Source organism: Tachypleus tridentatus, chromosome 3, assembly GCF_004210375.1.
Source record: "Tachypleus tridentatus isolate NWPU-2018 chromosome 3, ASM421037v1, whole genome shotgun sequence".
Classification (NCBI taxonomy): Eukaryota; Metazoa; Arthropoda; class Merostomata; order Xiphosura; family Limulidae; genus Tachypleus; species Tachypleus tridentatus.
In genome coordinates, this window is record NC_134827.1 from 33535114 (window position 1) to 33560793 (window position 25680).

At 32.9% G+C, this 25680-nt stretch overlaps 1 protein-coding gene across 1 annotated transcript in view; it reads left to right on the top strand.

Moving 5' to 3' along the window:
* Positions 1-25680, top strand: part of LOC143245792 (uncharacterized) — a 216390-nt gene that overhangs the window by 118345 nt on the left and 72365 nt on the right. The window contains exons 13-20 of the mRNA XM_076492046.1: positions 1026-1125; positions 2600-2958; positions 9229-9363; positions 13243-13372; positions 14032-14177; positions 15970-16047; positions 21308-21430; positions 24039-24977. Of these exons, the coding sequence (XP_076348161.1) occupies positions 1026-1125; positions 2600-2958; positions 9229-9363; positions 13243-13372; positions 14032-14177; positions 15970-16047; positions 21308-21430; positions 24039-24977 (2010 nt within the window). The remainder of the gene's footprint in view (positions 1-1025; positions 1126-2599; positions 2959-9228; positions 9364-13242; positions 13373-14031; positions 14178-15969; positions 16048-21307; positions 21431-24038; positions 24978-25680) is intronic.

Sequence of the window (25680 nt, forward strand, 5' to 3'; positions counted from 1 at the left end):
TCTGTTTGAGAATTCATGGCATTATATTAGAATAATAATGCTATTCTTGTCAGGACAGATGCCACCCAAATGACATATGGTCTTTCTCACTGTAAGACAAAGAATTTTGTATCCATGGAGCATCACCTAGCTTGCTAGTAGGAGTTATCACTGTCTTTTTATATGCACTGTGTGTTATATTACAGCAGTCTTCTGGATGAGAAAGTACATGTGATACACTAGCTTTGTGATCTAGTTCCACAAGTAACCAGGATAAGAGAACTTAGTTGCTCCCTTAGTCAATATTTCTGTACATATTCAACATATGTTATTAAAACAGAAAATTGACTGAGGGAGTAACTAATTTCTCTCATTCTGGTTACTTGTGGAACTAGATCACCCATTAATATGTAATACCGTGTTTCTCCGAAAATAAGACAGGGCTTATATTAATTTTCACTCCAAAATATGACACTAGGGCTTATTTTCGGGGGATGTCTTATTTTGATATGTTAAAAAATGAAGTTACAAAGTAAAACTATTAAACTAACCATTTAAAATAAACTATTATTAAACTAACTGATTAATACTTAAACAAACTAATTAACTAACTATTAAACTAATTAATAAATTTATTTTTTTTTATTTTTTTCCTCTTCCTGCCATTCTTAACTAGGGCTTATTTTAAGGGTAGGCCTTATATTAAAACTATCCCAAAAAATCACACTAGGTCTTATTTTATGGGTAGGTCTTATTATCGGAGAAACACGGTAGGAAACATGCAATAAGCTTACATTCAATATAATTGCAAAATGAAAAAAAATTACCAAACGTTTTCTTGTACTCAACAGTATCACCCCTTCTTTCAAACATTTTATGTGCTTATTCTTGGAAGGACCATTTAATGGCTATTAAATGTATCGGTCTTCACACATTATCATTGAAAAATTAAGTTATAATTATTTTATGTTTGACTGAAAGATTCATTATTTATGTTTGAAAATTAAAATGTTTGCTTAATATTTTTTTCCTCTTCTTTTATATAGAATGAGGATACTGTAGTGGAAAGTTTCCGACCTCACCGTGCCTCAGTAGATGAGGACGTAACTAATTCAAAAGAACCAGTTGTTGTCAACCATATTTCAGGTTTGTTACTTCTACCCCGAAGGGGATTCTTGTGTTATTTTTACTTGTACATAAAGTTGTTCATTTTTATGTAAAGATTTTATTTAAGTATGATCAAAGAAGTAAGTTTTATTGTATATTGTTATAAAAATTTATTTTTTACATGTGTGTCTTAAAGAGTATCATAAAATTAGTTGTTATTTGTGGAATAAAAAGATAAAATTATCACGGTCATGATTGTTGTCACTTGTGCAGTGAAATTAGTGGATACAGAAAACAAATGTATAATAGTTGTTGTATAGGGACATGGGTTGATCTATGGAAGAACTCTCTTTGTTTAAAGAGGGTGAATCAGGTTTGAATCTGGACACAATACCACAAAATATTCCCCATCTTTTAAGCTGTAAGTATGTTATAAGAGTGACAGAATATTCCCCATCTTTTAGGCTGTAGGTATGTTATAAGAGTGACAGTTTTTTCCTTAGTATGAATGGAAGATCAAAAGGTGCTGTTGATCAGATGACCTCCTTCTGGTCAGTTGTCCAAAATTGGGGATGATGGCAGATGGATATAACAGCTTTTGACATAAACACAAATACAAGTTATTTAATATTATCTCAATAAGTGAGCTAAGACAATTACAATCTGCATTGACAATGTTGATGTTACAATAATTACTAACAGAAACATTAAAGATAAATTACAACAGAAACATTAAAGATAAATTTAGTTGTCTGGTGTAAATAGTTAGGAAGGAAAGTTGACATTTAAATGAAACATTAACATGTAAACATTTCATAATTTGGGCCTTACAAACATTTACAATGAGCATGTTTGTTTCAAGTCTGATTAGCTATCAATCTTTAAACCATAACATGGAGTTACTCACTGTCATTTATCTGGCATAATTCCAACTACTGAATATATATTTGTGCAATAAAATATTCTGTATTGTAATGAACCATAAGAAATGGTCATTGTAATGATAAAACTTAGCTTCTTTTATGAATCCATAAATTCAAGCTATTACCAATAACCCATTAAAAGCCAAATCTAATGCTGAGTAATTTGTTATTATTGAATGTTTACTTATTTCCTTTTTGTATTGAAAAGATTACATTAGAGGAATGATTGTTTCTCACTGTTTTGCCTTAATAGGTGTGACAATTTAGCTGTAAGATGTATTATTTATCATTTAAATATTCTTCCACCCAATTATTCATGTTTTTGTATGATGTAATTTTGTCAAGAAAAGTACTGTGTCTTGTCCGAACAAGTAGATAAAGACAACAAATGACATTTGACAGAACTCTATACATTGAAACTATCAGTAAGTCATTATACAATGTATGGTTTAAGTTATTAACTGTCTGAGAAACATCTTCTCCATTGTTAAAACCTGAGGTTTGAAAGTGCTATGCTTTTATACCTAAAAAAAAGAACAGTTTTATTTTTGGAAAATGATAAAATGAATGAACTGTTTATGTGTTCATAGGCAGGGAAGAAGTAGCAACTTCATCACAACATGTTCCAAGAGATTTTGAATCTCTTGAAGAACTTAAAAAGGTTGATCAACCAGTTCCAATGCCCAGACTATCCAAGCACAAAATGGAAGACATCTTACAAAGTGAGAAAGCTATGAACCACATCCAGTTGGCACAAACTGAACCTGAACAAGCACGAACTGTAGCACATATGGCTTCAACCAACCCTCGAGCATCTGATGTCAATCTTATTGCACAACGCAGCTTGGATGTTGAAGTATCAGAGGTTGATAACTTCAGAGAAGAAGACATACAGGAAGAGGAACTTCATTCTGCATCAGAAGAGTCTGATACCAATCATTCTAGGAAGGTAATTCATGGAGTACTTATTCTAATGGTAATTTTGAGATGTGTGTGCTGTTTGTTGTAAGTGTTTAGTAGAACTGTAACTTTCTGTGTGAGTGAAGTGTATACAAGAAGTACAATGTTAGTGAAATTTGAAAGTTCAGGATAGAGGTTTGAAATTATTACTAAAAACCTGTGATACACCACGATACATTAAACTGCATCTACCATATATATTTATACATCTGAACGCAAGTTGGATATCAGGCAGGTGGTAGGCTTGTATTGTTTTATTCATCCAAATGTATTTTAAGTATCTGTTCAATAGGTTATCAGAGCTTCATAATACTGCTCAGTCTGTCCTCTTATAACAATATTTACGTAATGACAGAATCACAAGTTCTGGTAATGTTTGTAAATATCGTAGTTGAAGGTTTGAATTTCTTGTTCTTCTTTCTTCTGCCAGTTTTTTATTACGTCGTAATTAAAAAACTTAAACAATGGTTTTAACCAATTCCACTGAGGTGATAGTTTCAAATGATGTATCCACTTTTATAAGTATTATTAACCAATTCCACTGAGGTGATAGTTTCAAATGATGTATCCACTTTTATAAGTATTATTAACCAATTCCACTGAGGTGATAGTTTCAAATGATGTATCCACTTTTATAAGTATTATTAACCAATTCCACTGAGGTGATAGTTTCAAATGATGTATCCACTTTTATAAGTATTATTTGGTATTAACCAATTCCACTGAGGTGATAGTTTCAAATGATGTATCCACTTTTATAAGTATTATTTGGTATTAACCAATTCCACTGAGGTGATAGTTTCAAATGATGTATCCACTTTTATAAGTATTATTTGGTATTAACCAATTCCACTGAGGTGATAGTTTCAAATGATGTATCCACTTTTATAAGTATTATTAACCAATTCCACTGAGGTGATAGTTTCAAATGATGTATCCACTTTTATAAGTATTATTAACCAATTCCACTGAGGTGATAGTTTCAAATGATGTATCCACTTTTATAAGTATTATTTGGTATTAACCAATTCCACTGAGGTGATAGTTTCAAATGATGTATCCACTTTTATAAGTATTATTAACCAATTCCACTGAGGTGATAGTTTCAAATGATGTATCCACTTTTATAAGTATTATTTGGTATTAACCAATTCCACTGAGGTGATAGTTTCAAATGATGTATCCACTTTTATAAGTATTATTTGGTATTAACCAATTCCACTGAGGTGATAGTTTCAAATGATGTATCCACTTTTATAAGTATTATTAACCAATTCCACTGAGGTGATAGTTTCAAATGATGTATCCACTTTTATAAGTATTATTAACCAATTCCACTGAGGTGATAGTTTCAAATGATGTATCCACTTTTATAAGTATTATTTGGTATTAACCAATTCCACTGAGGTGATAGTTTCAAATGATGTATCCACTTTTATAAGTATTATTTGGTTTTAACCAATTCCACTGAGGTGATAGTTTCAAATGATGTATCCACTTTTATAAGTATTATTAAACCAATTCCACTGAGGTGATAGTTTCAAATGATGTATCCACTTTTATAAGTATTATTTGGTATTAACCAATTCCACTGAGGTGATAGTTTCAAATGATGTATCCACTTTTATAAGTATTATTTGGTATTAACCAATTCCACTGAGGTGATAGTTTCAAATGATGTATCCACTTTTATAAGTATTATTTGGTATTAACCAATTCCACTGAGGTGATAGTTTCAAATGATGTATCCACTTTTATAAGTATTATTAACCAATTCCACTGAGGTGATAGTTTCAAATGATGTATCCACTTTTATAAGTATTATTAACCAATTCCACTGAGGTGATAGTTTCAAATGATGTATCCACTTTTATAAGTATTATTAACCAATTCCACTGAGGTGATAGTTTCAAATGATGTATCCACTTTTATAAGTATTATTAACCAATTCCACTGAGGTGATAGTTTCAAATGATGTATCCACTTTTATAAGTATTATTAACCAATTCCACTGAGGTGATAGTTTCAAATGATGTATCCACTTTTATAAGTATTATTTGGTATTAACCAATTCCACTGAGGTGATAGTTTCAAATGATGTATCCACTTTTATAAGTATTATTATTAACCAATTCCACTGAGGTGATAGTTTCAAATGATGTATCCACTTTTATAAGTATTATTTGGTATTAACCAATTCCACTGAGGTGATAGTTTCAAATGATGTATCCACTTTTATAAGTATTATTTGGTATTAACCAATTCCACTGAGGTGATAGTTTCAAATGATGTATCCACTTTTATAAGTATTATTTGGTATTAACCAATTCCACTGAGGTGATAGTTTCAAATGATGTATCCACTTTTATAAGTATTATTTGGTATTAACCAATTCCACTGAGGTGATAGTTTCAAATGATGTATCCACTTTTATAAGTATTATTAACCAATTCCACTGAGGTGATAGTTTCAAATGATGTATCCACTTTTATAAGTATTATTAACCAATTCCACTGAGGTGATAGTTTCAAATGATGTATCCACTTTTATAAGTATTATTTGGTATTAACCAATTCCACTGAGGTGATAGTTTCAAATGATGTATCCACTTTTATAAGTATTATTTGGTATTAACCAATTCCACTGAGGTGATAGTTTCAAATGATGTATCCACTTTTATAAGTATTATTTGGTATTAACCAATTCCACTGAGGTGATAGTTTCAAATGATGTATCCACTTTTATAAGTATTATTTGGTATTAACCAATTCCACTGAGGTGATAGTTTCAAATGATGTATCCACTTTTATAAGTATTATTAACCAATTCCACTGAGGTGATAGTTTCAAATGATGTATCCACTTTTATAAGTATTATTAACCAATTCCACTGAGGTGATAGTTTCAAATGATGTATCCACTTTTATAAGTATTATTAACCAATTCCACTGAGGTGATAGTTTCAAATGATGTATCCACTTTTATAAGTATTATTTGGTATTAACCAATTCCACTGAGGTGATAGTTTCAAATGATGTATCCACTTTTATAAGTATTATTAACCAATTCCACTGAGGTGATAGTTTCAAATGATGTATCCACTTTTATAAGTATTATTAACCAATTCCACTGAGGTGATAGTTTCAAATGATGTATCCACTTTTATAAGTATTATTAACCAATTCCACTGAGGTGATAGTTTCAAATGATGTATCCACTTTTATAAGTATTATTAACCAATTCCACTGAGGTGATAGTTTCAAATGATGTATCCACTTTTATAAGTATTATTAACCAATTCCACTGAGGTGATAGTTTCAAATGATGTATCCACTTTTATAAGTATTATTAACCAATTCCACTGAGGTGATAGTTTCAAATGATGTATCCACTTTTATAAGTATTATTAACCAATTCCACTGAGGTGATAGTTTCAAATGATGTATCCACTTTTATAAGTATTATTAACCAATTCCACTGAGGTGATAGTTTCAAATGATGTATCCACTTTTATAAGTATTATTAACCAATTCCACTGAGGTGATAGTTTCAAATGATGTATCCACTTTTATAAGTATTATTAACCAATTCCACTGAGGTGATAGTTTCAAATGATGTATCCACTTTTATAAGTATTATTAACCAATTCCACTGAGGTGATAGTTTCAAATGATGTATCCACTTTTATAAGTATTATTAACCAATTCCACTGAGGTGATAGTTTCAAATGATGTATCCACTTTTATAAGTATTATTAACCAATTCCACTGAGGTGATAGTTTCAAATGATGTATCCACTTTTATAAGTATTATTAACCAATTCCACTGAGGTGATAGTTTCAAATGATGTATCCACTTTTATAAGTATTATTAACCAATTCCACTGAGGTGATAGTTTCAAATGATGTATCCACTTTTATAAGTATTATTAACCAATTCCACTGAGGTGATAGTTTCAAATGATGTATCCACTTTTATAAGTATTATTAACCAGTTCCACTGAGGTGATAGTTTCAAATGATGTATCCACTTTTATAAGTATTATTAACCAGTTCCACTGAGGTGATAGTTTCAAATGATGTATCCACTTTTATAAGTATTATTAACCAATTCCACTGAGGTGATAGTTTCAAATGATGTATCCACTTTTATAAGTATTATTAACCAATTCCACTGAGGTGATAGTTTCAAATGATGTATCCACTTTTATAAGTATTATTTGGTATTAACCAATTCCACTGAGGTGATAGTTTCAAATGATGTATCCACTTTTATAAGTATTATTTGGTATTAACCAATTCCACTGAGGTGATAGTTTCAAATGATGTATCCACTTTTATAAGTATTATTTGGTATTAACCAATTCCACTGAGGTGATAGTTTCAAATGATGTATCCACTTTTATAAGTATTATTTGGTATTAACCAATTCCACTGAGGTGATAGTTTCAAATGATGTATCCACTTTTATAAGTATTATTTGGTATTAACCAATTCCACTGAGGTGATAGTTTCAAATGATGTATCCACTTTTATAAGTATTATTAACAGCTAGTAAAAAATTTTTAAAATTTTAATTCTGTTGTTTAATTCATCACCCTTTGAAGACAGTTTTCTTATTGTAGAAAGTTCATTTGTTCAAAATTGCCAAATTTTAACATTTTAAAAGGTCACTATAAACTGAACCCCTTACTAACGTCAGATGCCCTCAAGGGACTTGGGATGACTGAGAGTCAGAAAATAAACTATGTGTGTTTCTCTCACTGAGAGAAGTTGAACTGAAGAGAACACATGAAAGTGTCCAGACTTGTTTGTTATAAACTTCTTGTTCCAACAACAGTAAATGTAAACTGTTTTATTTTATATTACTCTACATGGTATTGTGTATTTACTTTCTCACTATGTGAACTTTTTTCAATTTATTATTATTATATGTTATTTCTTGTGTAATTCCTTCACATACCTCAGAGTAATTCTCAACAGTGAACCACTTAACATGGTTGATGGTTGAATTACAAACATATTATGTACTGATTTACTTATTGTTTTCCAAAATCTCTTGAATTGTCAATGCTTTTCTTTTGTTTAAAATTTAAAAACCAGTAATTAATATTAACTCTGTTACTACTGGTTGTAGTGTTTGTAGTCATAACAATATGAAATTGAACTAATAACAATAAAACTTCTTCAATTATTAATGTTATTATTTTTTATAATAAATGTTGTGATATTAAGTTAATATCTTCTTTTGCAATGAAAAAAAAATCCATAGTGTTTTTGAGCAGACAAAATTCTGCTTGCTTTGAGAGGATCAAGGAAAGTTACAAAAATATTCAGAAACCAGTCAGTTCACGGATAGATTAGTAACGAACCAGTCAGCTCACGGGTAAATTAGTAACGAACCAGTCAGTTCACGGGTAGATTAGTAACAAGCCAGTCAGTTCACGGGTAGATTAGTAATGAACCAGTCAGTTCACAGGTAGATTAGTAATGAACCAACCAGTTCACGGGTAGATTAGTAATGAACCAACCAGTTCACGGGTAGATTAGTAACGAGCCAGCCAGTTCACGGGTAGATTAGTAACGAACCACTCAGTTCACGGGTAGATTAGTAACGAACCACGCATAGATTAGTAAGTAAAAAACACAGTTTACACATGCTGGTCAGAAGACAGTTGAAACTTTATCCTCTACACGTGTTTCTAAAACAGACAGTTGCCGTCCATTCCAATGTCTCATCATGAATAGTGTGCCTGAACAATCTATCAAAGAACAAATTACTACTGTTTTTCTTAAGTTATGTAGTCCTTCACTTTTTCTTACAAGTCTATTGTTTCACCGTTTAATTCGTGTTTATGTTTTATGTGTATAATGTAGTTAGGTTATTAATTTAAAGTCTGTTTATTGTCATATTAGAAAGTAACAAGTGGTAAATAAATCACTTCCTGTGAATAAAAATGAAGTGATTTGCTGACCAGTACAAATCAGTTAATTATGTGAAGTCTAAATGGAAGTTTCTCCAGAAAAGAGTTTAAAAATAAGAAACAGAACAAATGTAGCTACAGGAGAAAAGTTTATAGTGTGTAGAACATTTAACTATTTTTCAGCATATACAGTATAAGTTCATTTGTAGCTTTAATCTCTATTCTCACTTCAAAACTTTAAACATGGACTTGAGACAGACTTGGGTGAGATTTCAAGCACTTTGAAAGATTTCCTGATTGATTTGTTAAAGGTTTTTAGAGTTATTTTTCTTAACAGAATGAAGAACGAAAAGTCTGTTTTACCTCTGAGACTGAGAACCATCCCGAGTATGAACTGAAACTTCATCGCCGAGATACACCCCACCATCTGAAGAATAAACGTATCAATCCTTCAAAGGAAGATGAAGAAAAGGTAATATCATATGAGGGAGTCGAACAAATTTATACATTAATGTGGTGTACCTTATAACTAACTCTCTGTTCACCAACAATGTGGTATACCTTATAACTAACTCTCTGTTCACCAACAATGTGGTATACCTTATAACTAACTCTCTGTTCACCAACAATGTGGTATACCTTATAACTAACTCTCTGTTCACTAACAATTTGGTATACCTTCTACAGTCTTATAACTAACTCTCTGTTCACCAACAATGTGGTATACCTTCTCCAGTCTTATAACTAACTCTCTGTTCACCAACAATGTGGTATACCTTCTCCAGTCTTATAACTAACTCTCTGTTCACCAACAATGTGGTATACCTTCTCCAGTCTTATAACTAACTCTCTGTTCACCAACAATGTGGTATACCTTCTCCAGTCTTATAACTAACTCTCTGTTCACCAACAATGTGGTGTACCTTCTCCAGTCTTATAACTAACTCTCTGTTCACCAACAATTTGGTATACCTTCTCCAGTCTTAGAATTTACATAAAACTAACTCTCTGTTCACCAACAATTTGGTATACCTTCTCCAGTCTTATAACTAACTCTCTGTTCACCAACAATTTGGTATACCTTCTCCAGTCTTAGAATTTACATAAAACTAACACTCTCTTCACCAACAATTTGGTATACCTTCTCCAGTCTTAGAATTTACTTATAACTAACTCTCTGTTCACCAACAATGTGGTATACCTTCTCCAGTCTTAGAATTCACTTATAACTAACTCTCTGTTCACCAACAATTTGGTATACCTTCTCCAGTCTTAGAATTTTCATAAAAGTAACTCTCTGTTCACCATCAGAAATTATTGTGAAATAGATAGTTTCATCTGGAGAAATTCTGTTACACTTGTTCTCTACATTTCCTCCACCTGTACACGTACAGATGTGTCAATGATACTTTTACTGCTTCTTCAGTGGCACAGTAGTTTGTCTGCAGACTTACACTGCTAGAAACTGAGTTTCGATACTTGTGGTGGGCAGATAGACCTTTGTGTAGTTCTCTGCTCAATAACAAACAATACTGATGCCAGCTTTGTTTCTATGTAACACAACATCAAATACAAAATCTACAAATGCTTATCTTTTCTTAGCCTCAACGTTTTTAAATCTGACACACAGTTCAGAAAGAAATATTCAGTGCAAGAGCATTCAAACTGCTCCTGAAACCAAACAAGTTATCAGCACGCTAAAAAAAAATTATTAACACAAGATTCTGATCAATGAACAATGTTGACAAAGAAATCAACTTTATAAGGTGGCCATTCATTCACCCCAAAAATTATTGTGCAAAAAATATCAAACAACCACTACAACAAAAATTTACTGTAGAAACAAGTTCCTACTTGGCAATAGAACTGGTACTAATAAGCCAAAAAAAACAACATAACATTACACTGCAGTTTACCATTTCTCTCTCATATCAGTACAAAATTAATTGAAACTTGGACAAAACTTACCATTGAACATAAAATTACTGTTTGTTTGTTTTTTCAAACCCCCTTCCCCCAAGTTAAAATCATTACCAAATTAGTTTTTTTTAATTAAATAATATATCTCTTTATAATATAACGTGTTAATAACTGTTCAGAATTCTGCTTCAGTGGAACTGGAAGAAAATTGGAAACCAGATTTACTGAACATAATAAAAACACCCTTTTGTGTTTACTACCATTGCAACGCAAAGTATTGTAGTGTATCTGTTAAAAATTATTTAATTTTAAACAAAGAACTAGACATCAACAACATGAAATGGAATAAACCTATCTTAATTAAACAAAACAGATGCACACTTTAACCAACACTCATGTGATGCCAAGGTACTTTTGCTAAGTTATTAAGCATTAATTAATCATAGGACATCTTTGTTTCGGACTGTATGTACAGATGTGTGTGTGTATATTCCTACATCAAGGTAAACTACTTGTACTTTATGGTGACGTAACTTTGTCAAAGCACTATACAGGGTGTCCCAAAAAATGTATACACACTTTGAATGATTATAAGTACAATGTTTATTAAAATATATCTAGGTTCTGTAACCCAAGTTTAAGAAAACAAGTGTAGAATCTCTTGAGTTATCACAGGTAATTGAACTGATCACCTTTCTGATCCAGGCACTGCTGATAATGCGGACAGATGGAATTGCAAACTTCACAAATCATTTCTTTGGTATTTGGGTGCATTATCTTTCAATTGCTGCTCTCAGCTCTTTGATTGTTACAGGTTTTGTGCTATAAACCTTATCTTTGACGTATCCCTATAAAAAAAAAATCTAGAGGTGTGAGGTCTGGTGAACGTGGGGGAAACTCAGTGCTACCTCTTCGCTCAATCCATTTGTTCAGCAAATTTTTTGTGAAGATAGGCCCTCACATTATGATGGTAGTGGGAAGGTGATCCATCTTACTGGAAATAAAACTCCTCATTTCCAAATTGCTCTCGAATGTGTGGCACGACAGATTCTTGCAGCAAGTTCAGATAAATGAGACCAGTGACTATGTTTTCAAAAATGAACAGTCCAATTACACCCAACTCTGGTAATCCATGCCACATTGTAACCCCTGGTAAATTTACATGGTGTTGAACAATAACATGTGGGTTCTGAGGTGCCCCCTAGGTGCAATTGTGACGATTAACTGAACCATTTAACTTAAATATGGCCTCATAGCTCCAGACAATCTTGTTTGGAAACTGTGCATCCTCTGCAGATTTTGCCAGGTACCACTCAGAAAATTCAACTCTCTGGTCAGGATCATCTTCATTGAGGGCATGAAGTAATGCCGAAATAAAACTTTTCCAATGAACGCACTTCAAATGTGACATGCGATGGACACTCGATTTTGGGATTCCTATCTCACTAACTGTCTGCCGAACAGATTTTCTTGGAGATCGGTGGAGACTTTCCAAAGCTCTGCTTCTCGTGTGAGACTGGTGGACAACCATGGTCTTCCAGAATCCCCTTTATGGATGTCCTAAACAATTCCATTTGTTTCAAACTTATTTCTGATGCAAGTAATAGTGAATTACATTGGTGGATCTGTTTGAAACTCCATTCTAAACTTTACACTTCATCTATGTTCTCACACTTCCAGTAACACTTTAAGATAAATTTCTTTTTCTCAAAGCTTATAGTCTTGCTTCTTCCATTATGTCAAATCAGGTGCACCTGTAAAAAAAGAAAGTTTGAGTTATAATCATTCAAAGTGTGTATACATTTTTTTGGGGCACCCTGTATATTTGTTACAATTTTAAACTTCTACTAAAGTTTAGTTTGTACCTATTGAAACCTTCTTCAAACTTTATATTGTTCATCTGGATTATTCTTCATCAAATTTACAGTAACTTAGTTTCATTTTGTAAACCAATAATATTTTGAATTAAAAATCAAATTCCTGAGATGTGATTTCTAAAGAAAGGATTGCAACACTGTATATTATTGTACTTTTATCTTTAAAGTTTGTTAGTTAAAATAAATATAATTAATAATTTAGTTTTCTAGGTAAAAACAAGCTGTTAAAGTCATTTATTAATGTTGTTTTTTATATCAAATAAATTTATTAGTTTTCAAAATGGAGGTGTGCATGTTAACTTTTGAAAATTATATATGTTATTACCTGGTTGTTCAAAGAGCATGAGAGAAGAGCATTATGTGATCTTACTTTGTCTGTAAATGAATTATCAGTTGTTTATATTCAAAGGTTGAACTTTATATCAGCCTAGAAATATTTCTCTGATAAACTTGTATAAACACATGAGAAGCATGAAAAATGTTTTTTTGCATTTTTTTACCATTATTTTAATCAATTTTAACTGAATGAATAATGTTTTGTACATTTCTTGAAGGTTTCTCAGCTTCTGGCACAGACAATAAGTAAAGAAGAGGAACCACTTCCGTCACCCCCACCATCACCTCCTCAACTCCGACCACTCAGTCAACAAACAGACACCATGAGAACATCAACACCTGGATGCTGTGAGCATTTCTTGTTTCACTGTACACTGTGTAAAGTTCATTATTTGTTTCGTTTTATTGCTTGTTATCTGTCATACGTGTAATGTTTCCAATGAAATTATTGGTTAATATTCAAGTGCTACAACTCTGCCTTGAATTATTTTTGTTTCTTTATAATGTGAAAAAGCTTGGTTAATAATGTAACATTTTTTTCTTACATGTACGTTAATAAGGGCCTTTGTTTTTAGATTTTTTTGTGCCGTTTCAAGTTTTTTAAATACTACCAATATGTAATTGTCCAAATTAAACACTATGTTTTTGTTTTTTGTGTTGGTTTTTTACAAAAAAAACATTACTGGAAAACTTGAGTGTAGTACTGGAACATTTTAAAATACTACAGTTGAAACTACAGACAAAAAAGTTCCCTTCAAGTTATTTTTAATTTTATGGGGTGGAGATATTTCAGTATTATTGTGTTTTAATGCAAAGAAAGCTACAGGTCCAGTACAATGTGATTGTATGAAGAAATTTGTTGTTGCACTGTAATATTTAATGAGAAGTTATGTATCTAACAGTCTGTAGTTGGACCATTACTAGGTTGTTTATTTCTTAATTTTTCGTGTCTCTAATCATTCTTTTGAGCATGATTAAACATAGTTAAATTTTTTACACCTTCCTAGCTTCACAACCAACTACACCACCCGTTGCTATTATCGCAGAGGCAATTGAAGAAGAACATTGTCTTATACTCCGTAGAAGCTCTGCAGGGCTAGGGCTTAGCATTGCTGGGGGTAAGGGATCCACACCTTACAAGGGAGAAGATGAGGTGATTATTTGTGTTTGAGAGATTTAGACAGAGAAGACTGTAGTTATTGGGCACTTCAATGGTTGCATCTTTACATATTCTGTCAGTGATGTTTTGAAGTGCTGGTACTGATTGTCATTAGATCAGATTACTCAACTACTGTAACTGATTTTATCTGATGAAGATCTTGTGTCCATATCTCAAAACATTTTTCAAGTACCTTTGCAGTGCCTTATAATGTGTATTGTTTTATATTCAGTACCTTTGTGGTGCCTTATAATGTGTATTGTTTTATATTCAGTACCTTTGTGGTGCCTTATACGAGGTCTGTTCAAAAACTACGCGGACTGATGTCATAAAACAAAATGTACTTTATTTAGAAGTTACATGTCTGGGACCACTTCAAAGTACTCTCCTCCCCAATGCACACACTTATCCCAACGGTGTTTCCACTTGTTGAAACAGTCCTGATATGCTTCTTTTGCAATGTCCTCCAGCTCCTTCGTCGCATTTGCCTTAATCTCGGGAATCCTCTCAAATCTTCTTCCTTTCAAGGGTCTTTTGAGTTTGGAGAACAAGAAAAAATTACAAGGAGCAAGGTCAGGTGAGAAGGGGGGGTGGGGAAGAACAGTGATCGAGTGTTTGGCCAAAAACTCATGAGTTCTGAGGGCTGAATTTCGCAGCAACGAGGTGCATCTTCAATTTTTCGGTCAAAATCTCGTAACAAAATCCAACTGATATCCCACACTCTTCAGCAAGCTTCCTGACAGTTAGACGTCGACTTGCCCGCAACAGGGTGTTGATTTTGTCGATGTGTGGGTCGTCAGTTGACGTGGAAGGACGTCCAGGACGCTCATCATCTTCAATGGACTGTCGACCATCCTTAAAACGTTCTGCCACTTGAAACATGCCGTACGATTCATAGCAACATCACCGTAAGCCGTGTTAAGCATAGCAAAAGTTTCAGTCGCAGATTTTCCAAGTTTAACACAAAATTTCACAGCAAGTCGTTGCTCCTTCAGGTCATTCATTCTGAAATCTGCCAAACGAAAAAATCGCACTTCACTTAAAACCACGTAGCTAATACACAAATGAAGATATCTGCAATTGGGAAATGGCGTCGTAATCAGCTGATCTGTGCGAACCTAGCGACACCAAGCGGATTCCCCTGGAACCAACTGAAGCTGTGCAATTCAAACAGTCCGCGTATTTTTTGAACAGCCCTTGTAGTGTGTATTATTTTATATTCTTAGTTTTACAGAAATCTTTTTTTGTTCTGAAGAAAATTTTGTAAATTATGAAACTTGAAAGGTACAAAATCATTTTACATTTAACACCTTGTTTTAATACATCAGGTAACAAGTAATATAGTTCTATATAACACTTAATCCAACATCAAGATACCAACTCTGTAAAATTAGTCTTGTAATAATTTTGAATAAGAAATGTTGTCTGAAAAACATCTAAAGTTAAGAGTAATTTTCAAATGAAAATGTGTTTCAGTTTTTTAGTTGTGCTACTTGTTATCTCTTTAGTTTTTGTCGTGGTGTTTTCTCCTTCTAACAATACTCGTATCTTGTAACTTTTTAATAAATGTACTTCATTTATTATTTCCTAATGTTTGTCTGTAAAGAATATACTCCTGTTGTTATATCACAATATTTTTTTTGATAAACATACTCCAGTTATTGTCTTTATTATTTCTTAATGTTTTTGTGTAAGGAATATACTCCTATTGTTTTCTCATAATACTTTCCACTGATAAATATACTCCTGCTATTATCTTTGGTATGTTGTTTGTTTTTCTTGCTAGGGAATTTTCATCTCCCGCATCACTGATGGAGGCCCAGCTCATCAGTCTGGCTTGAAAATTGGTGACAAAATTCTCATGGTAAAACAAAATTTTACACATTTTATTATACAATTATTAATTATCATTTTATTTTATCATGTATTAGCTGATCTAAAATAAACGATTTTTTTCCTTTGCTATGCACATGTTATAATACTAACTATACAGCTATTCTAATATATACTCTTCACAAAAAGAAACGCAAAAGAAATATTTTTGTTATTTTAAAGAGAAATATATGTAATAACGTTACAAGCTCAGAGTATGTGATGTTACACGTGTTAAGGCACTGATTGTCAGACCAAAATGACAATAAAAGTTGTGCACTTTGAAAACAGAGGAAAACATCGGATTTTTCGCCAAAAGCGCATGCGTGTCCAATAAATTTGTTTGAGAGATCTGCACGTGCAACATGTGCAAAATTCCTATAAAGTGATGGGTTCTCGGTTTCCATAGCTCAGTGTTAAGCCACCGGCACGCAATACAGTTACGCCAAGACTGACAGAAGCACAACGCAACAACGCCATTGGTCGCTTGGAAGCAGGCAAATCTCAATCAGATGTTGCCAGAGCTGTGAATGTCCACCCAAGCACCATCACAAGACTATGGAATCGTCACTAACAACATGGATTAACTTCGTGACTGTCCACGATCTGGCAGACCTCGTGTGACTACACCGCACAAGATCGCTACATCTGGTTATGTCACCTTCGGGATAGGACCACCACTGCGACGTCTACTGTCTCAACCATACCAGAGCTGCGTAGGATTTCCGATCAGACCGTACGCAACCATCTATGAGATTCTTAGGCCCCATGTGCAACCCATCATGGTGAACGTCAACGATGTTTTTCAACATGACAACGCCCGTCCTTACACAGCCCGACTCACCACTGTCTTCTTGAGACACCACAACATCAACGTTCTTCCCTGGCCTTCCAGATCACCAGATTTAAACCCCATCGAACATCTTTGGGACGAGTTGGACCGACGTCTGCAACGGCGACAACCTCAACCGCAGATTCTACCTCAGCTTGCAGCAGCTTTGCAGGCTGAGTGGGCAGCCATTCCACAGGATGTGATTCGTCATCTCATCGCATCCATGAGCAGGAGATGCCAAGCAGTTATTGATGCTCACGGGTGCATATTCGTTATTGGCGTTGAGTGGCGTTAAACTTCACCTAGTGGCGTGGACTTAGCCTTTGCAGACTTTGGATGTTCAGCAGCGAATGTGCAAAGTTTCACACATGTCATACAAAACTACCCGGAATAAACTTGTTAACAATATGTCTCAAATTTTGCCTTTTGCGTTTCTTTTTTTGAAGAGTACATTACATAAGTATTTTATGAGATATAAAAACAAAGAGAACTACAATATGTTTTATGATTAGCTAAAAATATACATAGACAGAAAATAGAAGCTTCTAACAAACAATAATAACTGGAAAGAATACAAAGTTTGTAAGCAGCGTTAAAACAAAATATAAGACTGTGTGATAATCCAGAGTATGCGAGTTAAACTGAAAGAAATAGTGTTAAATATATTGATATGATGTGTTTTTTGAATGGTGGTGTCGTTATGTGTACCACCTATTGTTTCAGTTGTTGTTGTTAATAATGTAGCTTTTATATATTTTCTCTTTAAAATCTGAGGAATTTTGTAAGGTAGACGTTTGTTTCGGAAGTGTTCTGGTGTGTTGGTAATAGTTGTATAATGCAATGATGTGTTTTGAGATACGTGTGTGTGAAAAGGTCTTCCGGTTTTTCCTATACGTGTGTCTCCACGTGTATTACAAATGATTTGATAGACCAAATTTTTGATGTGAAACATTTATTCTGCTCTGTTTTCTGTGATGTAAAATTTTGTTTGTGAGAATGTGGAGGAAACTAATAGTTCTTTCGACGTTTTATCTGTTGTTGTGTTATGTATGTTGTCATTTAAGGCTGTTTTATGGCCTTGCAAATCATAGTTGTGATTGTATCCTTTGTTATGAAAAAAATGTTCATAGTTGGTGTTTTCATGTTGTTTTTTTGTGTAATTTTAAAACATTTGTCAGTGTAATATTCAGGATGTTCTTTTTATAACACTAGTGTTTTAAAATCGCTTTGTGCTGTTTATATGGCACTTCGTGTGGAACAGATGTGATTTATTCTTTATAATTCTCCTATTATTGTTGATCTTTTGACTTGTTCTGGATGGTGTGTTTTGTAATGGAGAAATATTACCTTTTTACAGTCTTATTATGTATGAGCTGTGTGTTTGTCTGTCTTGGATATTTAGAGCTTCATCTAAGAACTTTAAGTATCCTTCTGTATTGGATAATATTAATGTGAATTTAACTAATAGGTGGAAATTTTTTAGTAAAAGTTTTGTGGTGTTTTTTTTCTGTGAATCTGTATCCCAACTATGTAGTTGATGTATTGATGCCACACGTGGTAATAAACCTTTTTTTTTACAGTATGTGTCAAGGGCTTTAGTTTTTATTGAGAACATGACTTATACTCTGTTACCCATTGTTACTAGTTTGTGTGTACGAAGTGTTGCCAAGTGAAGATATGAAGTTAGTAATACTGTCCATCCTTCTTCTGTGTATACGGGTAGGTAGAAGGTGGTTACGTCTAAGGAAAATTAAATGGAGTCACTGCATAGTTTTTGTGAAAGAGTGTATCATTTCTAACAGGTCTTTAGTATTGGTTCAGTGTGCTGGTTTAGTCGTGGTTTAAATAGCTGATCTAGTAACCAGGGTATGGTTTCTGTTGCAGAGTCGTATGCTTACCCTATAAGTCTTAAAGGTAAGTTTATGGTCTTCAAGGGGCTCCATAGAGTTTGGGTTTACAACTGTGGGATGATTATAATTCCATTAGTTGTATTTTTTCTGTCAAAACATTTTCTTCTTTTAGATTTTTAAGGATCTTTTTAGCTTTTCCTTTGTCCTCTCCTCCTTTGTTGGATTTTTATTTAATGCTGTATAGGTGGAAGTGTCTTGAAAATGTTCCTCTATTTCACTTTTGGTAACTGTTTGGTTAAGACTACAAAACCTTTACTTTTGTGGGATTTTTTTATCATTAGATTGTAGTTTGTCTGCAGCTCTTTTATAGCTGGTGATATGTTATCTCTTTCTTGATTATTTTAATGTCTTTCTAGGATATATTTTATATGGTGCTCCAGGAGTGAGTTCTTGTTGTAGTTGATACTTCTGTGAGTCATATAGGTGAATCTGATTATCTTCTTGATAATTTGTATGTTCTATTAGGTGTTGGTTGGTAGGGTATAGAACATTGTCTGGGGTACCATTAGATATTTCACTTGTGTTTTCTGTAGTTTTAAGTGTGGAGTTTTCTGAGATATTTGTTCTTACTTTAGTTTTGTGATGTTCTTGCCAGTGGACTTTATATTTACCTTTTTCAAGTGATGTTAAAATCTCAAGGTGGGTGTTCACTGTACGTTTTCTACTCAAACAAAGTTGGGATATCGCACCAGAAGTGATGTAGCACTGGAATGAAGTTTTGTATCACATTCAATTGTGTTTTGTTTTGTTTTTTGGAACATTTCTAAGTCTTCTTTTAATTTTAAAACAGTGTTTTTGCTTTTATGTACTACTGGAGTTGATACCTTATGTTTATGATGTGTTTGACAAGTGTTTATTTCCTTTAATTGTATCTTTGTCAAAATGGAATTGAACCAGTTTTGGAACTGTAGGTTTGTTATTTTTTAATACATTTTTTTCTGTCAATTTCTGGAAATTCCAACATTAAGTTGAAATTTGAAATTAATCCTTTTGCTACAGGCTCAGTATAACATATACAAGTTTGTCTGCACATTTGCACGCATTAAGTATTTGCACTGTAAGTTTTGATACAGTATGTGTATCTTCTCAAAAATCTGGTAGATTTTTAATGAAGATTCCAAGTATTTTGTACAGAAAAATATCTTGTTTTTATAATGAAATATTTTTACTAAAGATTTGTTTGTTAAAATAGGCTGTTTCATTACTAGTCTGAGTGCAAAGTGATTTCATGTTACAATTAAAAAAAAACCTATTCTTTGTTTCAGAAATTTCAAATATTATATTCATAATCTCTAAAAACCTCCTAAATACATTTCAAATATTTGTTTTTAGTAAGATTTATATTTTATGTTATTTTCTATATTCTAACTATATAGGGTCTGTAATTTGACCAACCTTGTAACCATCATAAAAAAAATTAGGAAATAAAAGTAAATTATGCTTTTTTTTGTGCTAGAATGACTACATATTATAACACAAAAAATACAAATGTTTAGACTAAGTAGCTCAAGTCTCATAATGCTATATATTTACATATATATTTATTATTTTATTATACTGACCCTACTGTTATGCATAGCTAACATTACATAACTTGCATTGATCAGGGGCATGTGCACTCGTGCTACTATCCAGTAATATAAAACAGATCTTTAGCCTTCCCTGTCTTGGCTGTGTTTTAATGGATTAGTATTTTGTAATATACAATCATATTTCAATTATTATACATTATGTATATAGATTATTACCATTTAGAAATAAATTATTAAACTTGATTTTTTTTTAAATATAGAACAACAAATCAAGAAGTGAAGCAAACAATAATCTCTTCTTGTTACAACCTTTGTACTTGGTTGCTTAGCCTTTTAAAATTTTGCACATGGAAGACAAAAAACAAAATTTTTTAGGTCTCATGTATACAGTTGAATAATATAAAAAAATCATAAATAACTGATACCATAGAATGATTTTTTAAGCTTAGTAACTGAGATGTATTTAAATTTTAAAGAATATTAAACCTGAAGCAGGTTAAAGACATAACCTCTTTCCTTGAAAACTTGGATTTAAAGAACATGGTAACCTTTTCACAGATTGAAATGGCTAAGAGAACTCTCTGGGGACATTCTGAGCTGTTGATTAGTTATTTGTGTGTCACATATTGTAGTAAGTGTATGCAAGGGACCATTTCCAAAAATGGAAAAAGTTGAACAGGGCCACTGTGTTTGATTCGGTACATAATCCATGTCTGAGCAGAGTAAAAGATGCGTGGTTTTTATATTTTAGCTTGTCAATATTAGTAATTTAAGTTCATAATTTGTACGAAACTATGGTGTTAGTATTTTGATATTGCAAACATCTAATTTTAAACAAGTGACTATATCATGTGACTCACTGAAATTTATATTTTAGTAAAAATAATAAGCCATATTTCAGTAAAATAACTATGTTAGGGTAGTGTTTTTATTTTAACAGTGAATGTTTAATGAAAAAGCATACCATACATTTTCTAGGTAAATGGAACGTCTGTTGTGGACGTGGATCACTTCGAAGCTGTAGAAATTCTGAAGAATGCAGGAAATGAAATTAGGCTTGTAATCGTGCGTGAAATTCCAAAATACTTTAGTCATTCGAAGGTGATTACTTAAGGTTTATTGTTAGTGAAATATACTAAGGAATAGATGAATATTAACTTCCAATTCACCGTGGTATCAGTGATGAAAACAGCTCAATAAATATATGTTTCTCACATTCTTATTTATAAAAATTAGAATGCATTGTTTTGTTATTGCTGTGAATACTAAGTTTACTTGAATACCTGCAGTTCACATTATGATTAATATTTTTATTGGTCTCGAAGTTAAATATATAAGAATTATTCATATCATTTAGTATTCAAACACCATTAAAATAGAATTATGTTTTTTCTGTTTTTTTAAATGCTTTAACTAAGTTTATTAATTTCTGACTTTGTTTGTTAGAAATAACTGAACAATACATATGCATACTATTAATGGGAACTTGATGACTGAACTTGCACAACGTTGTGATTTTTTATGATGCTAAAAGAATTTTAATCTCATTTTCACTAGCTTGCAAATTTGTCTATATACTTTAGTTTGTATAGTCTCAGGTCTGAAAATTACAATTAACAGAATTGTAAGTAAAAAAATATTACTACAGTAACCTTTGGTCTTTACATTATATGTATTTGGATCTATTTGTGATTTTGTTGCACTTTGCAGTTTACTTTCTGTAAACTTATATTTTAAAGATAGTTGCCCCCCCCCTGCTAGTACAGCAGTATGTCTACAGATTTAGGATGCTATCATCAGGCGTTCAATTCCCCTTGGTGAGCTTAGCAGATAGCCTGATGTGGCTTTGCTATAAGAAGAAACACACACACTAAAGACAGTTGGTTAGGGTAGTAAAACTTTTATTAAAATAGAGAACAATGTTTCAACCTTCTTAGATCATCTTCAGGTTAACAAAGAGAGTTTGCAACTGACTGTTTCCAGGCACGTCTTAGGGACAAGAGTATAAATGGGTACAAGACTGTAGGAGGCGCTGCAGTATATATTGTTTTTGGTTTGTGTAAAATGGATCGCCAGTCTTTTAGCTAGGTCTTCCAGACATGCTTTCATTTTGACAGGTGAAATATCTCTAGGTGTTACTATGAAGTTGAGTCTTTTGTTGAGTAGATGTATCTCTTCATTACTTAATTGTCGGCCAGATCTGTTAATTACGAGATTGGTTGACGGTTCGTTGTGTTGGCATGTTTTTTGTTGTTGGAACTTTAGTTTATCCAAGTTTTACGTGTGGGGCATGTTTACGAGTTTGGTTGACGGTTCATTCCATTGGCATCTTTTTTGTTGTTGGCACCTTAGTTTATCTAATTTCTTGTTGTGGCAGACCTTTTCCTTGTCGTTCTTACTATTGATTTGATTGATGTTGCGTTGTATGAGTCCACAAATGTCTGGTTGAATGCATCAGGCCAGTTCATAGCATAAATTCATTTTTTGTTTCTGCAGGTTATTTAGTTCTTTATATTTTGACTTTAAAATGGCTTTTTAGCTTTTAGCAGTTCTTTTCTGTAAATTATGGATACTGTTTGTATACTGATTAAAATTCTTGGATAGTTTTATCTTCATAAAATTAGGGATTAGTTTTTCCCATTGGATGAAATAAATGTCATTTCTTCTTCTGATAATTTTCTGGTTTACGTTTCTTAGTTTTGTTAGGATGTCACAGGCAGGTACAGTTAACAATGGTGTAATGTAGGTACTTTTAGACATACAGTTAACAATGGTGTAATGTAGGTACTTTCAGACATATACAGTTAACAATGGTGTAATGTAGGTACTTTCAGACATATACAGTTAACAATGGTGTAATGTAGGTACTTTTAGACATATACATTTAACAATGGTGTAATGTAGGTACTTTTAGACATATACATTTAACAATGGTGTAATGTAGGTACTTTTAGACATAATGGAGCTCAAACTGATAACACAGTACACAAAGAAACACTATAGATGTACGCTTCTCGTATAATTGTTGTGGTGAAGTAATTCCTTATATCAGTGAAAAAATAACCAACTTTTAGAAAAACACTCAACAAAACATAACATTCCAGTAAACACCAAATTTATTCAAAAACCATGTACAAAACTAAGGTCTATACTATGTAAAAACTACATTGACAAACACCACACCAACATTATTTACAAAATACAATGTAACAACTGCCACAACTTCTATACCGGAGAAACAAGCAGAAAAATGGAAACCTGATTCAAAGAACACAAAAAGTCACCTTCACACGTTCTTGAACACTGCAGATCAAATAAACACAACATAACCATAGAAAACACCCAGATATTAAGTTGGGAAACAAATATAAACAAACTAAAAATCAGAGAAGCCCTACTTATAGAGCAACTGAAACCAAAATTAAACCAATGTAAAGGAACACTTTTATACCTATACTAATTAATAACCTAACATATACTGCGACGCCCCCTACAATTCTGTACCCATTTACACTCTTGTCCCTAAGATGTGCCCAGCAAGTTAGTTGCAAAAATTCTCATTGTTAACCTGAAGATGACCTAAGAAGGTTGAAATGTTCTCTACTTTATTTTAATATAAGTTTTAATACCTGTATCAGCCGTCTTCACAATACATTTTTACTTCAAGTGGGTTTCCCATCATCACGAATTTCTGTAAACTTGTTTCCAGCTATCATCTCCAGTACCTCCAATTGAAGAAGTACAGGAACCAGATGAGAACATGGATATACCTACAACACAACAAGGTATGGAAACCCCTTTTCAACAACAGAGACATGATATGCCCAGTCTAAAACATGAGGTGGGTGTGTCCACTAAGGAACAAAGAGTTGAAAGACTCGTTCCCCATCAAAGACAGGACATGCACAATCTACAACATGAGGTGGGTGTGTCCACTGAGGAACAAAGAGTTGAAAGACTCGTTCCCCATCAAAGACAGGACATGCACAATCTACAACATGAGGTGGGTGTGTCCACTGAGGAACAAAGAGTTGAAAGACTCGTTCCCCATCAAAGACAGGACATGCACAATCTACAACATGAGGTTGGTGTGTCCACTGAGGAACAAAGAGTTGAAAGACCCGTTCCACATCAAAGACAGGATATGCACAATCTACAACATGAGGTGGGTGTGTCCACTGAGGAACAAAGAGTTGAAAGACCCATTCCCCATCAAAGACAGGATATGCACAATCTACAACATGAGGTGGGTGTGTCCATTGAGCAACAAAGAGTTGAAAGACCCATTCCCCAGCAAAGAAAGGATATGCACAATCTACAACATGAGGTGGGTGTGTCCACTGAGCAACAAAGAGTCGAAAGACCCATTCCCCAGCAAAGAATGACTGTACTTGCTCGACAGAAATTATTGGATGTGCCCAATGAACAACATCAGGTTGTTAAGCCTACTCAGCAAGAGAGAATGAATGGTGTTTCAGTTTCAACAGAATTGTCCTCATTTCTTCCACCAAGTATCGGTCCATTCAGTCACGAAATTAAAAATCAGGATGAGGTAACATCTACTGTTGGAACAACACAACAAGATAGTGAACCTTCAATCACAGAACCTGTACATGATGAGGATGTGGAATATGAATTGAAACATGAGGTAAGAATTAGTTTGATGTTATATTGAGATCCATATAAAATAAGTGTTACAGTCTTATCATAGGGAGACCAGTGCAAAGTGAAATGTGAAATAAAATATTGTATTAAGACACACGTAAATTGAAATATTAGGTGTTAAAATCTTTTATCAAGACTTCTGTGAGATAGTTCTTAAAACTTTGTATTAGATCATATGAAGTAAAACATGAGGTTGCTGTTAAATTTTTATTGTATTTAGACTCGTAAGGAATGTTCCATCTTTTATAATAACAACTAGAAAATGTTCAAGTCAATTCTACAGTATTTTGTCATGAATAACTATATCACAAAATCTCTGACTCATTTCTCACGTGTGTCTTGTAGGTTTGTAATGTGTTTACCATAATAGGAAATTGTTTTTTGTTAAGTGCAGTGTTTCTTTCAAAGAAGATCACTGAATATTATCTGAACTTAATAATTTATATGGAGTACCAAAATGTGCTATTAACTACCTTTTAAGTACATCATTTGTTTTGGGTTCTCTTCCTGAGATAAAACTAGGTTTGGGGTATATGGTGCTTACTCTCAGACTTTTATTATGTTTATGCAACTAGTACACTTTGTATAGATATTTAGGATTAACCCAACTTCGTGATTTGTGGAATGAAGTGGTTTATCTGTAAATGTCAACTGACCATCTTGTCTTCTCTGATGACTGAACTGAC